The 14,128-nt window shown below is 45.0% G+C and overlaps 1 protein-coding gene across 3 annotated transcripts in view; it reads left to right on the top strand.

Moving 5' to 3' along the window:
• The window catches only part of LOC147033349 (uncharacterized), a 92,564-nt gene that overhangs the window by 60,724 nt on the left and 17,712 nt on the right, over positions 1 to 14,128 (top strand). For all 3 annotated transcript variants that reach the window (XM_085871589.1, XM_085871588.1, XM_085871590.1), the window contains one exon: positions 10,749 to 10,859. In XM_085871589.1, coding sequence (XP_085727715.1) covers positions 10,749 to 10,859 — 111 coding nt within the window. The remainder of the gene's footprint in view (positions 1 to 10,748; positions 10,860 to 14,128) is intronic.

Here is a 14,128-nt window from a genome sequence, read left to right as displayed (position 1 = left end):
GGGGCAACGAAAAAAATTATTAAAAAATAAATTCCTGATTCAGCCAAGTACTCTTCGGGATTATCTGATCAATGCAAACAACCTCAGTGGTATATTTTGCTGGAGCTATCTTTTTTTTTTTGAAATGATTTTTTTACCAACCGCTGTCACAACGGGAACCCAATGGGTTCATGGGTCGTCTTGTGTCCATTAAACCCCTATTTATTAAAGATTGCTTGTGTCTGTCTATTTGGTGTGGGAAAAGAGTACAAACTCTTTTCCTCCGTCCTGGTGAGCTCTGCCCCCGTCCCGCACGTGATAATATCTCCAAGGATCACGTTGTCACCTCCAAGGTAGAACCATTCGGCTATCCCGCCCAGGTCGGTCTTAAACCCACCCTGCATGCGACAATATGAAGTCAACTGAAAATTAAGGGTGAATGCCAGACGCTGTCAAAGACTGTCGAGATATCTATAGAAAAATGCATTGACCCCTTTCTTCCATTCCATCCATTGGGACAATACTCTGTGCAGAGCGTTGGTGCTGCCTCAGCAGTCTCTTGGCGTATTGGGCACAATCCTGGACGAGTCGCCACTCCGACACAGGATACCTGAATGGCTCAATCATCCCAGCAAGCTTTTTTTTGTACTCAAGTACAAAAAGCAAGCAAGACAAAAAAAAAAAAGCAAAAAAAACTCAAGCAAGTACTCATTTTGCCTACCTCAGAAGGATGATGGGCTGAGTCAACCCCACCTAGTATTAATTCAACAGATGAGCGAGTTTTAAACTCGTCAGGCATAACCCCTTTCTTGTATGCCTGGTGTTGGCTTAATTGTTAGGGTCCTGAGTTCACATCTCGCTCACCTGTTGAATTAATACCAGATGGGGTTAACTCGACCTGCCATCCTTCCGAGGTCGACAAAATGAGTGCCAGCATGCTGGTATCCTCTGTCGGAGTGGCGACCCATCCAGGATTGTGCCCAATAGCCAAGGAGACTGCTTCAGCAGCACCAGCGCTCTGTACAGAGTCTTGTCCCAATCTCCTCTCCTCTCCTTTCTTGTGCTTCAGGAAGTCCATCCGCTGCTGTGTCAGAAATGGTAACATATCTAAGGTGGAATCGCCAACTCAGAGGCCAAAGGGATTTTCCGATATTGGCAATTTTTGGAGAGATAGTGCCTGCAAATGTCTGCTACAAAGATGGACTCCACTAATTTTCTTGTTAATGGAGAGAAGGCTGATAGGAATGTGATTGAGTAATCAGTTTTTTAATGTTTTCAAAAGATATCAGTGCTTTGCAACTTTCCAAGATGGGGAAGTTGCCCATTCTAGAAGGATCTATGAAAGAGAAAGGAGAGAGGGATATATATATATATATATATATATATATATATATATATATATATATATATATATATATATATATATATATATATATATATATATATATATATATATATATATATATATATATATATATATATATATATATAGTACGAGTGTCAAAATGATGAACAGAAAAGTTGATTGCGGTGTGGGATGAAGCTGAAAAGAGAAATTGGTCAATACACCACTGTCTAAATGATGTATGAATGAGGCTTTTTGCATATGCCCTGTGTTTACACTTTTATGGTTCTGCTTGACAGGCATTTTTAACTTGCCATTGCTGGCATGAAAGCTGTTATTCAAATCGTCTTTTAAACATAATTTTCAGTGTTTATTGGGAGTGGATATTTCAATATGGTTTACCATAATTGTTCTGTTCCTGAATGCAAATCGAACTCGTGGAAATATAGGAACATATGAAATATCCTTGGAAGAGAGTAGTTTCGTTCGTACAATTTCCTGTTAATACAATTATCGAGCGGCGACCGTGGTTATAACTAACACGCACACACATGAACGGATACTTCTCCTGTCACCAACAGATGCAAATCCATATCTAGAATATGACAAGTGTTGTATTGTCCATTTGTTTCGAGTAGGTTAAATTGCCATGTAATGGGGACCTGTCAGAGTAACTCGTTTATTCATGTGATTCTGAGGAGGCAGCGTATGTAATTTATAGACAGGATAGTCAAAGTAATATTGTATCTGTAAACACCTCTTCTTTGTGGGCGGGGCTAGGTGAAGACTTTCTCTCACAAATGCACGTGTGCTGCCAAGCCGTCACGATCTGTCTTGCCAATGTGTTCCAGCCATGGCAGCATAATGCGCTGCAGGGCTGAAGAAAAGATTGTACATTTATTTTTTATCGTGCCTCCCCGTGGCTGGGACAGCCCAGAAGAGGACTCTGCCCAGTTTGAGGAAGAAGAGTCGGCGTCGTGTGGAAGGAGGACGAGAAGCTGTTCACGGAGGAGCTTGTGATGCAGGGCATTCTTGTGGTTTTCTTTGAAGAAGTTTTGGGATTGACCCAAGCTTGTATCATCCTGTTTTCAGATGGGGGGGGGGTGGAGAAGTGACCTCGCTGGGGAGAAGTGACCTCGCTGGAGAGGAAGAAGAAAGGCCACGGAGATAGAGAAGAGACAGGAGAACTTCACATGTATGGGGTGCAAAGAAGCAATTTTTGGTAAAAGAAGAAAGGCAGACCAGGAGGCCTCATCTGGAAAGGACAGAGGACCATGAGGGCAAGTTGAGGGGCTGATCATCTCTAGTGCTCCTTGTGGCTAGTTCACTTCATTTGGTCTAACTTTGTCATGGGCTCGTGTCTTGCACCTGGTTTCCAAAGCTGGCTGCATTGAGTCCTGCGTCCGCCTTACCTGCATTCTTATCTTGTTGTAAAAGTGTGTTCTGTGGTGCCTAGAGTGGGTTAGGTTTTATGCTTTTTTTCTCACCATTTTATATCAGTCTGTGTGTTCCCATTTTCCTCTTTCTGTCTTGATTCACTTGTTTCATACCATTTATGATCGCTTCTTGTCCACCTTCTTCCTTGTACTTTTCTCAACAAAAAGAACCCCTTTATAAGGAAATAAAATGTGTTTGAGCCGTCTGCTTCCCGTTTGCGTGTGCTGTCGATTTCAGCTCATTTCAATGATCCTTGGAGAACGGTAACCGTAAGTAAAAACAAGTCTGGACATGTTGATGGTTCACGAGCAATGTACACGGTTCGCCTTTTTTCTTTTTTGACCTTCGAGGGGACGCCACGGGCAAACTGGCGGGAATCGGGGAAAAACGTAAATGTTGAAAGTTGTAGTACTCGAAGAGCACTACTTGCATACCAACTTTCATTCGAAACAGTTGAAAACCCTAGGAGCTCGATGCCCAATTTATTGATTTTTTTTGGACATTTTCAAAGTTCGTGACCTTGTGACCTTGACCTTGGGACGAAAATGAAAAATCGAGCTCCGTGGGGCTATGCAGGTGCCATTTGGCTAACCATATACTGAAACCCCTGCCAGATTTGACAAAGCCCCTCAGAGAAGATGTAACTTGAAACCGGCTACCCCCTAAAAACACATGTTTTTTTGGGCGTGGCTCTGCCCATAATAGGCACAGCACGCCCATTCTCCGGAAAAAACAATTCGATCATGATACAAACCTCGCACCCTAATTTTATCAAGATCTGATCAAAACCCACGGAGCTATGCTCGGGACAGACAGACACACACCCATAACGAATATAGTGGTCACTTACTGACTCGTGAACCAATAACTGAACGCAGTGCAATGAGAGACTTTGTGCAATTTCCTGGGACAAAAGGTTCCGGTGCTGAGGTATACCATGTTAACGGACACTCAGACGTGATAGTATATTTTTGGCCAGAACAATCATCTTTATCAGATTGTCATAAATATGTGTCTTGGAGCCTCTTTAAATACTCTCAAAGGGATGTATACTTTCACAAACACATGTTCAGAAGAGGCTAGAGGAGCTGAGGAGGAGCAGAATAAATTTGAGGAAAATCTTGCCATGACGAGTTCCATTAATGAATGGTTCGCATTTTAGAAGATGTGTTTTGGAAAAGAAATGGACTAAGCAAGTTTTGCAGAATGACTTGGCTGCTATGCCATCATCTGGCACATGTGAACCAAATCCAAGTCAGGTGACATCATGACGATTAGTCTTCACAAACTAGGACTTGCAAACAGGTGGGAGAGGATGGCATCATTGTTTGTGAGAGTGCCTCTTACATGGAGTCATCGTGGTTGGGGTGAGGAGTGAACAGTGAAGTGCAGGGGTTGTGGCGATTTGGGGAACGAGCATGCACAATAACACCACCACCAGTGTGGGAACCAGGCCTATTATAAAAGAGAAGGGGAAGCAGTTACCAGGGAGACACACAAGAGCCCACCCAGGACATCCTGTGAAATAAATGTTTCCATGAGATGTACAATATCTGGGTTAGCTGAAGCAGCTTGTATAGACATCTCTTTGAAGATTGGGAGCATACATCTCATACTGGGGACCAGAATGTTCAAGAGGGAGAAGCACATCGAGGACAACACTGATGAAGGGGAGCAGGTAGATGATGAGAAGGGATGGGGTATTTTTTATTATTATTTTTTTTTAATGCGTGCGGGCGCTAACTGCTGGTCTGGTCATATTTTGTGAAATCAGATCAGTCATGCGGACTTGAGCATCTCATCCAAGACTGAGCAAGGGTTGGTTGTTTGTGTGGAGTTGGCAAAGACTGCATGTGTGTCGGGAGGTGTGATGCGTCTTTGCTATTGAGCCAGGAGCAGAGTGAGGGCAAGGAGAAGTGTTGAGGTGAAAAGAAAAGAGGACACCACAAAGAATTGTACAATAAAAGATGAGGCAGAGGTTTGAGAGTATCAGAGGCATTCCAGAACATGGGTGAAAGCAAGCAAGAAAAATAAGAGGAGGAACTGTTGTTTCATTTATTTATTTTATTTGTTGAAGAGAGACATGTGGAGCATTAAGCTGATTTGTGCTCGTAATGGTATTAGAAAAGTCCACCATTAGTAAGTAAAATAAAATGGTGGAATAGAGTAAAGAAAGAGTAAGCCAAATGAAACATGGTAGAGAATAGAAGGTGGCAGAGAACGGTTTATCTGATGAGAACAAAGTGGAACAGATTCATTAAAGTTTACGCAAGATAATGAAAATTATATGAGAATTTGCACCTCCAGTAGTTTGAGGTGCCCTGATTGGCTGATGTGCTGGTCAAGCCAACAAGCCAGTCAGGATGGCCTCGGCAAAGTTTGACAGAGTTGTCCGTAAGTGTAACCATAAATTGATTTTACACTTTGAATGTGTATTATATCAAAGTTAGCCGTGCCCATTCCCTGGCGTGTTTGCTGCACCAAGCTCTCCCCTTATCCACATCATTAATTATACGATGTTCGTAAAAACCTTGCATCACATGCACGCATTGAAATATGGTTATAAAGTTTGTATTTAAAATGCATATCTTACCATTATAAAAACGTTTGTCATCAGTCACTCTCAGTGAGTGGCTTGTTGTGTGGAAGCGGTTACCTAGACAAACTATCGGATGCTCTACATTATTAAAGACTGTCTTGTTAGCTCACCTGGAACATAGTTCCAGGGAGCTGATGGGATGGCTCGTCATCGTCCGTCCATTCATCAACAAATACTTTAAACTTCTTCTCTCAAACTACACCTCAGATTTTGATGAAACTTAACGCAACGTTCATCACTGTGTACGTACCAAATATTGTTCATGGCATTAAAAATAAAAAATCTGGCCTGAAATGGGTCTATGGAGGGAGTTTATGGGGGGTTGGCCCCCTCAGTCAGGCCAGATTACATCTGTGACTTGCTACAGATATCATGAAAACCTGTACGAACCTGTTCCATGGTCGAGTTGGCGACAAAACCGTCGAACCCACCAGGTTTTTTTTGTGAGGAGGGTGTTTGGATATGGACACCCAGCAGGATTAAAAACAAAACCTGTCAAAGGGTGGTGGAACTCATTGTGAGCCAACGGCCATCCATATCTAGTGCCCAACTGTTTCTGTGGACGTCCTCCTGCAGTTGGGTTACTTCTTATTCGGAGGTTAGTGGCAAGATTTGCACTCCGGCCACTGTAAAACCATTCATTCCGCAAAACACAAAAACCCACAGAAATCTGAAAACCCACTCCGTGGGAGTACCTCCTGTGCTGCTTCCCTTCGAAGGGCAGCTCACCAGACGATGGGATTGAGGCAAAGCCTTCGGGACCCCCAATCTTTGATCATAGGCGGGAAACCACGGGGTAACATTCCTGGTTCAGATTGCGAGAGAGTGTGTCCGGGTGGTGCTGAGGTGTCGTCCACCAGACGGCGGTCCCTTCGGGTGGGTGCCTGGCATGTCCTATTCCAAAGAGAGGATGATTACCTGTCTCTGTTATCATCTGAGCTCAAGCGTTTGGACATCGGTATTGCAGCACTCTGGGGTTCGGAGACTGGATTGCGACGAGATCATGGTGGGTGGTTACACCTACTATCGGTCTGGTCGCTCTGATGGTTACCATGCCCAAGGAGTTGCTCTAGCTGTGTCCAGTAAGCTGACTCCAATGATAATTGAGGTAACACCAGTCGACGAGTGTATTATGAGATTAAGGATTCGTCACTCCTTAGGTGTCATTTCCCTGGTCTCTGTTTATGCTCCGACTGAGGTGAGTGATCTCACCGTGAAGGATGCATTCTATGCCACGCTCGAGTCTGTGGTTGATCAGTGCCCCAGACGAGACACACTTCTAGTTTTGGGGGATTTCAATGCCTCGACTGGAACTGATAGGGATGGTTATGAGACGTGTGTTGGTCCCCATGGGTCAGGAACTATGAACCAGAATATCACTAAGTTCCTTGACTTTGCAAGAAGTCATGGACTGAGGGCGGCCGGTTCATGGTTTCAGCGCCCACAAGCTCATCGCTGTACTTGGTATTCCAACGCTGGTGGTGTGGCAAAGGAGATTGACCATGTCCTCGTTGATGGTCGCTGGAGGATGAACCAGAACTGCAGGGTCTACCGGAGTGCTCAGATCTTTAATACTGACCACCGGCTTGTTGTAGCAACTCTGAAGTTGCACCTTAAATCCAGGAGAATGGTACCATCCCAGCCTAGGCTGGATGTTGGCAAGCTCAAGGATGAGAGGGTAGCTGAGGAGTTTGCAAACAAGCTGAGTAGAGATTTGGGGGGGTCTGGGTGCTTTGGGAGGTCCTGAAGAGTTGTGGAGCGCCTTCTAGACCACTGTCCTTGATGTTGCCGGTGGATGTCTTGGAACTCACCGTAGGGCAAAGCATAATTTTGTCTCTCAAGGGACACTGGATACCATTGACCAGAGTTGCAGGGCCAGGCTGAATGGCAGAGCTGAGCTGTTCAGGGAGCTGAGGTGTAAAACTGTACATGTGCTCAGGGTGGACAAGGAGGCCTATGTGCGAGGAATCTGTGAGGGGATAGAGCATCACCTGTGGTCAAGGGATTCTCGTCCTGCTTACAGGGGAATTTGCGCATTGCGTTCATCCAAGCTCATCCCTCGGTGTACTGCAGTTAGAGCAGAGGGTGGTAGGCTCTTGACAAAGGAGTCCGAAGTGAAGGCCCGCTGGGCCAGTTATTTTAAGCGGCTGTACCAGGCTGATCCACCAGCGGTCATGTTGGACGTCAGCGGTGTTTCAATAACTGTTGCTGACCCTCCAATCAACTGTGGTCCACCTTCGCTTGTGGAAACACGGACTGTGGTGAACCAGTTGAAATGGGGTAAAACTCCAGGGATCTGTGGCATCCATGCTGAACTTCTCAAGGCTGGTGGAGATGCTGCACTCGTGTCGTTGCATGCAGTTTTGTGCTCTGCCTGGAACACAGACATCATCCCAACTGATTGGAAGAGGGGCCTTGTTGTCCCTCTCTGGAAAGGGAAGGGTGATCGCCAAGACTGCAACAACTACCGAGGGGTGACGCTGCTCTCAGTGCCCGGCAAGGTCTTTGCTCGGATAATTATTGATCGGGTTCGCCACCACCTGCTTGAGCACCAGCGTCCAGAGCAGTCAGGCTTTACACCAAAGAAGTCAATGGTTGACCATATCCTTGCTCTTTGGTTCCTCACCAAACGCAGACGAGAGTTTCGGTAGGGGCTGCTTGCAGTTTATGTTTATCTCTGTAAAGCGTTCGATTCAGTGAATCGGGATGTCCTCTGGAGGATTCTTGGTCTTCTTGGGGTGCCACCAAAACTGATCGATCTGGTGTCTGAACTCTACTCTGGTACTCAGAGTGCTGTGAGATGTGGTGGTACCATCTCTGACTTATTTCCAGTTGTTCCTGGAGTTCGTCAGTGGTGTGTACTGGCCCCCACACTTTTCAGCTCTTGTATGGACTGGATTCTTGGGAGGATGTCAGAGAGCTCAAGCTGCGGTGCATCGTTTGGGAATGTGAAGATCTCTGACCTTGATTTTGCAGATGATGCAGTCATCTTTGTGGAGACTTTAGATATCCTTTTGGGGGCCCTCGGGGTGCTGAATGAGGAGTCAGAGCCGCTGGGATTACGGGTTTCCTGGGTCAAAACTAAGATCCAGGCTTTCAATGACATCTTGGATGCTGCTGTCCTGTCTGTGCCTGTTTGTGGTGAGGATGTTGAGGTCGTGGAGAGATTCACTTACCTTGGCAGTGATATTCATGTCTCTGCTGGCTGTTAGACAGACGTCAAAGATATCTGGGTCGGGCCTGGGGAGTCATGGATTCACTGGATCATGGGGTGTGGCGCTGCCGATACGTGTGGGGGAGGACGAAAGTCCGAGTCTTCAGGTCTCTGGTGGTTCCAGTCTTGCTCTATGGATGTGAGACTTGGACTCTGACCAAGGATCTGAGATGGAGACTTAATTAATTTGGTACCAGGTCTCTTTGGAGAATCCTTGGCTCTCGCTTGTCAGACTTTGTGTCCAACGAGCGGTTGCTGAGAGAGACTCAAATGATATTTGTTACCTGCATCGTCCGTGAGCGTCAGCTGCGGCTGTATGGACATGTGGCTCATTTTCCTGATGCTGATCCTGCTCACCAGATTCTCTCAGCGGCGAAGTCTCATGAGTGGAGGAGGCCAATGGGCCGACCACGTGCCTCGTGGTTGCAGCAGGTTGATCGCATCTCAAGGAGATGGGGATGGGCCAGGCAACTGCCTGGGGGATGGCCAGGCGGAGGCCCCTGGAGTACCTGCAGAAAGTGGACGCAGCGACGCGCTGCTCTGGCGCATGCTCCCATACCTGACCTGACCTGGCCCCCTAAAGAGGTATTTGCTTTCTTCTCAGAAACAACACACACAATTCTGATGAAACTTGCAACCACCTGCATCACCCATGATGTACCAAAGTTTGTTCAAGACATTGGAAAAATAGGGGTCTTCTGGGGGTGTAAGGGGGGTTGCCCCCCAAAATATGTATTTTCTTTCTTCTGTGAAACTACATAACTGATCTTGATGAAACTTGAGCACAACCTTCATCACCCGTTATGTACCACAGGTTGTTAACACCATGAAAAATTGGGGTCTAAGGGAGTCTACGGGGGATGGGGGGGGTGGAGGTGCCCCACAAAAGAGGTGTTTGTTTTCTTCTTTAAAACTACACACAAAATTCCTATGAAAATTCACCACAACCTTCATCACCCATGATATACCAAAGTTCTTTCATGACATTCAAAAAATTGCGGTGGGAGGGGAGGGGGGGAGAGTTTGCCCCCTAAAATATGTATTTGCTTTCTTCTCTGAAATTACACACACAATTCCAATGAAACTTGACCACCACCTTCATCACCCATTATGTACCAAAGATTGTTCACACCATTAAAATAAATCGAGGTCTCAGGGGGTCTATATGAGGGAGTTGCCACCTAAAATAGGTATTTGCTTTCTTTTCAGAAACCACACACACAATTTTGATAAAACTCCACTCCAACTTTTATCACCCCTGATGTACCAAGGTTTGATCACAGCATTAAAAAAAAAAATTACACAGGTATTTACATTCTTCTCCGTTATATATTTTGTGGGTCATCCATGCCTACCAGTGGTTCTCTGGTTATCTTTTCCAGACGCTACCAGGTGAGCGTCCTGGGGTATTGCTCCTGTGTTTTTTTTTTGTTTGTTTGTTTGTTTTAATGGTGATTCATTCTGTCTGTCGTTCGTTCTGTCAATATTCCTCATTTCTCCTGTCTATGAAATCACCTTCCAAAAGCTGTTCTGTTTCACTCTTCCTTCCAAGACTTCAAGTTACCATTGTCCTGCCACATCTTCATCCACAATTCTGATCCATGATATTTATTACCCCCATTAACGTTTCCTCACTGAACCATTTTACCTGCTAGTTTCCTCCATCTCCTCTTTCCTGTTCGTTCATTCCCTTGATGTTTGTGTCACGGTCAGTTATTCCTTACTCTTCCATAAGCCCCGTTCCTGTAAAGAAAAAGGAAGAGACCTATGGAAGACCTAGAAACTTTATCTTGATTGCAAGCCTCAAAATATTTTTATACGTAAAGAACCTTATTAACCCGCAAGCAAATCATTGATTTTCAAATTGCCTGGATTCAAAGCTGGGCTTCGTTCTTCAGAGATTTTGACACTTTCAGCCCAGAACCTCTCCATACGTATCGCGCTGACGTGTGGATACACACAAATACGGAGGCCGACATATGGACACATTTCACTTGGAGCATTTATTTCTTTGCTTTCCTTGTGTTTACTCTTTAACATTTAACATTATCTTGAAGTTATGAAAAAAAAAAAACAACTGGAAGTACTATGTACTACTTTTACATGTTCGTATGCAATGTTTTCGGTTTGTGACCCAAACTTTCCAAAAGGTGTTTTTTTTATTTATTTTTTAGATTTATTGTTGAAGGTGAAATTGAAAACTGAGCCGAACTTGGATGAGCACCTGGATGTACTCTTCCCAAAAGAGTCCAAACTTTCATTGCCCCAAAGCCATCACCATGAAGGTTTGTGATTATGTTGAAACATTTTGCTTTGTTTAGTTTGACAATGCAGTTTGTGTTTTTTTTTTTTTTGAAAGGATTATAAAATAATGAAAATAAATGTGTTGAGTTTCATGACTTGAATAATTTTCCAACATAACAGGTCAAATTCTTCTTCTTCTTCTTCTTCTTCTTCTTCTTCTTCATCTTCTTCTTCTTCTTCTTCTTCTTCTTCTTTCGGCTGCTCCCGTTAGGGGTCGCCACAGCGGATCATCCATATGATCCGCATACTGATTTGGCACATGTTTTACACCGGATGCCCTTCCTGACGCAACCCTGGTCGCCTCTTACGACACAGGGATATGGTACACCTATTTTAACCGGGGTATACACCGGCCCAGTATAATGGTACTCATTTCGCCGACCTCGGAAGGATGACAGGCTGAGTCAACCCCCTGGTGTATTAATTCAGTGTCCCAACAGGGCTTGAACTCAGGACCTCTTGGATCCCAAGCCGCTGCCCTAACCACTGCGCCAACACCAGGCTTATAACAGGTCAAATTCTCTGGTGTCTATTATCCTTATCAGTTTGTTCAACAAAAGCAGGGACCCATGGAACAGAGTTTCGTGGAAAACCGTCCCCTTAGTTGGGTAGTGTATAGGCAACGAAATGCTGCCTCACATGCTCCTGGAAGTTTATGTTTACTGCTCACAACCCAGCGTTAATTTTAGTCATCCACACACTTATTGCCGAAAAATATTGTAAATAATTTGTTTTATGTTATAAAAACCATCTCTGGGAATGTCATTACAAACGAACTACAGTTGGAAGCCGTCCTGGGCTCAGTAACGATCCTGAATTGAGCCCTCGGCACAAAACTTTAAAAACAGAAAACTTCACAGCTTGATCCGTGAATCGTGACTCCTCACCGTAATGAAGGTGGATACTTTGAGCCCACCGTTATTCTTATTCTTATTCTTGTGTATGGCAGCTTAGCTGCCAGGGTAGCTATCATTTCTTGGAAGCGCGACTGTGTCGCTGATGCAGTGCCCCTCCACCAGTACACACTGGTACTCATTTTGCCGACCTCGGAAGGATGACAGGCTGAGTCAACCCCCTGGTGTATTAATTCAGCGGCCAACGGGGCTTGAACTCAGGACCCTAGGATCCAAAGCCGCCACCCTAACCACGAAGCCAACAGCAGGCTCATTGAGCCCACCCTTGGAGGACTCAATTCCACATTCTGAAACCCACGTATGTAGATACCAATCTCTCTCACACACACACACACACACACACACACACACACACACACACACACACACACACACACACACACACACGCACACACACACACACACACACACACACACACACACACACAGACACTTCCGTTATGGTAATACAGTTGATATACGGACACACGCATAAAATACATAAAAACGACAAACACAAAGATTGACCTTTAAACAGAGTTCTTTGAAAGAGGAATTCAAGTGGGATATTAGCTAAATTCAATTTAAAAATATATCAAGGAACAGAACACAAAATGTCTGTCTATGCTTTTGCCTTCACAACCAGATCATGGCAAACACGTGGTCGGATGGATCTTATTGTTTACATATATATATATATATATATATATATATATATATATATATATATATATATATATATATATATATATATATATATATATATATATGTATCAATGTCGAAGTGAGGGGTGGATTATATTTGGAGATTGCACAAAAGGTTAAACAAAGCGATATCCTGTAAAAAATATTGTTGTGGTAACGGATACCGAGACACCAGCTTGTCACTCAGGGGGATTAATCCCCGGTTGTCCTCGGTGGAGCTGGACCTGGGGCCACCGCTCACAATTAACGTTATGGTACGGTGGGTGGGTTGTTCTGGAACCACGAACGCCAACCAGTCAACCACGAGTTCCATGTCCGCCGTCTAATTATTCCGTTTAACTCGAGGTCACATGGTTACCTGAGCAGGGAGCGCGCCCTCGGCAAAGCACCAATATTATCTGATTAGATTTTAATTAGGGCGGCCGAGCATTTTAACCGCTGGTGTGTGCCGACAATTTTTTTGGTCATATCTGTGGTAATTAGCTCCCAGTCTACCTCGGTTCGCACAATGCAAGACCAATATAAGGAAAGGACAAACACTGACAGGTTGGAAATCGACAAATAATTTATTAATAATAAAATAAGTAAATAAAAAGAACTTTTTATTTGCTGAGGTAAATAAAGAATTTCAAAGCAAAATAAATCAAAATGCCAGGAAAGAGTCAAAGAGCAGATGCTTATCGGAGGTTGACTTACAGCTAAATGCAGACAAGGGTACCGAGCAGATCATTCAGGGGGAGGGGAGGGCGGGGGGGGGGGCGAATTGTCTCGCTCACCAGAAAGTCGTCCGTGAAGCAAAAACGTCCTGAAAATGCGTGCGTGCGTGTCACGTCCATCGCCATCACCCAGCTTTGCTGTGCACCCTCTCGCGGGGCAGCCTTGAATGCCAGTCGATGTCTGGAGGGCACCGAGATCGTCCGTTGTGGGTTTAAACCCTGGTGTTGTTGGTGATCGACCCGTGCCTCACTTGTTGGCGGCACTGCTCACACCCACACGTGCACCACACGCTCGCTTGTCGAAGCACTGGAAGGGCGAATTGTCTCATCGGCGCTGGTCAGACACCTGCTTCGTGGTCGCTTCTCTCGCCCTTTGCTTTTTCCTCTCTCCTTTCGCTTTTCCTCTCCTCACTGAACGTCCCTCTTTCGCTCGTTTTATTTTAATATCTCAGAACGTCTCTCCTCACCGAATGTACCTCACGCTTTCTCTCACTCATTTTTATATCCCCGGGCCATCTCCACGGGGTGCCGTCCGCCCCAAGCTCATCCCGCCCCACTGGGGCACGGTTGCCATGATGACCCGTGCGCTCTCAATAAAAGGCGGGCGTTGGAGCTCGCGAAAGAATGCTGCTGAGGAAAAACGAGGGCGGGCTTCAGAGCTCGTGAAAGAAATGTTGCTGAGGAAAAACGAGGGTGGGCTTCAGAGCTCGTGAAAGAAATGTGTGTGAACGTGTGTGTCGTAAAGAAAAAAAGCTTCCCATAAGAGAGGCGATCTATCCTTTACCCTTCTCAACACATCACATTTAAGATCCCATTAGACATGGGGATGGGGCTAATCTGAACATGCATTTAAGGAAATATCTGTCTGAGGACCTGGATGTGTGGATGCAATCATCAGACCGGATTCTAAAATCCATAACAATATAATCGCACCAC

Source organism: Eptatretus burgeri, chromosome 2 (genome assembly GCF_056783735.1).
Source record: "Eptatretus burgeri isolate ZD-2024b chromosome 2, Ebu_testis_v1, whole genome shotgun sequence".
Lineage (NCBI taxonomy): Eukaryota > Metazoa > Chordata > Myxini > Myxiniformes > Myxinidae > Eptatretus > Eptatretus burgeri.
Note: the sequence above shows the minus strand (reverse complement) of the source record. Positions and strands in the feature narration are given on the sequence as shown.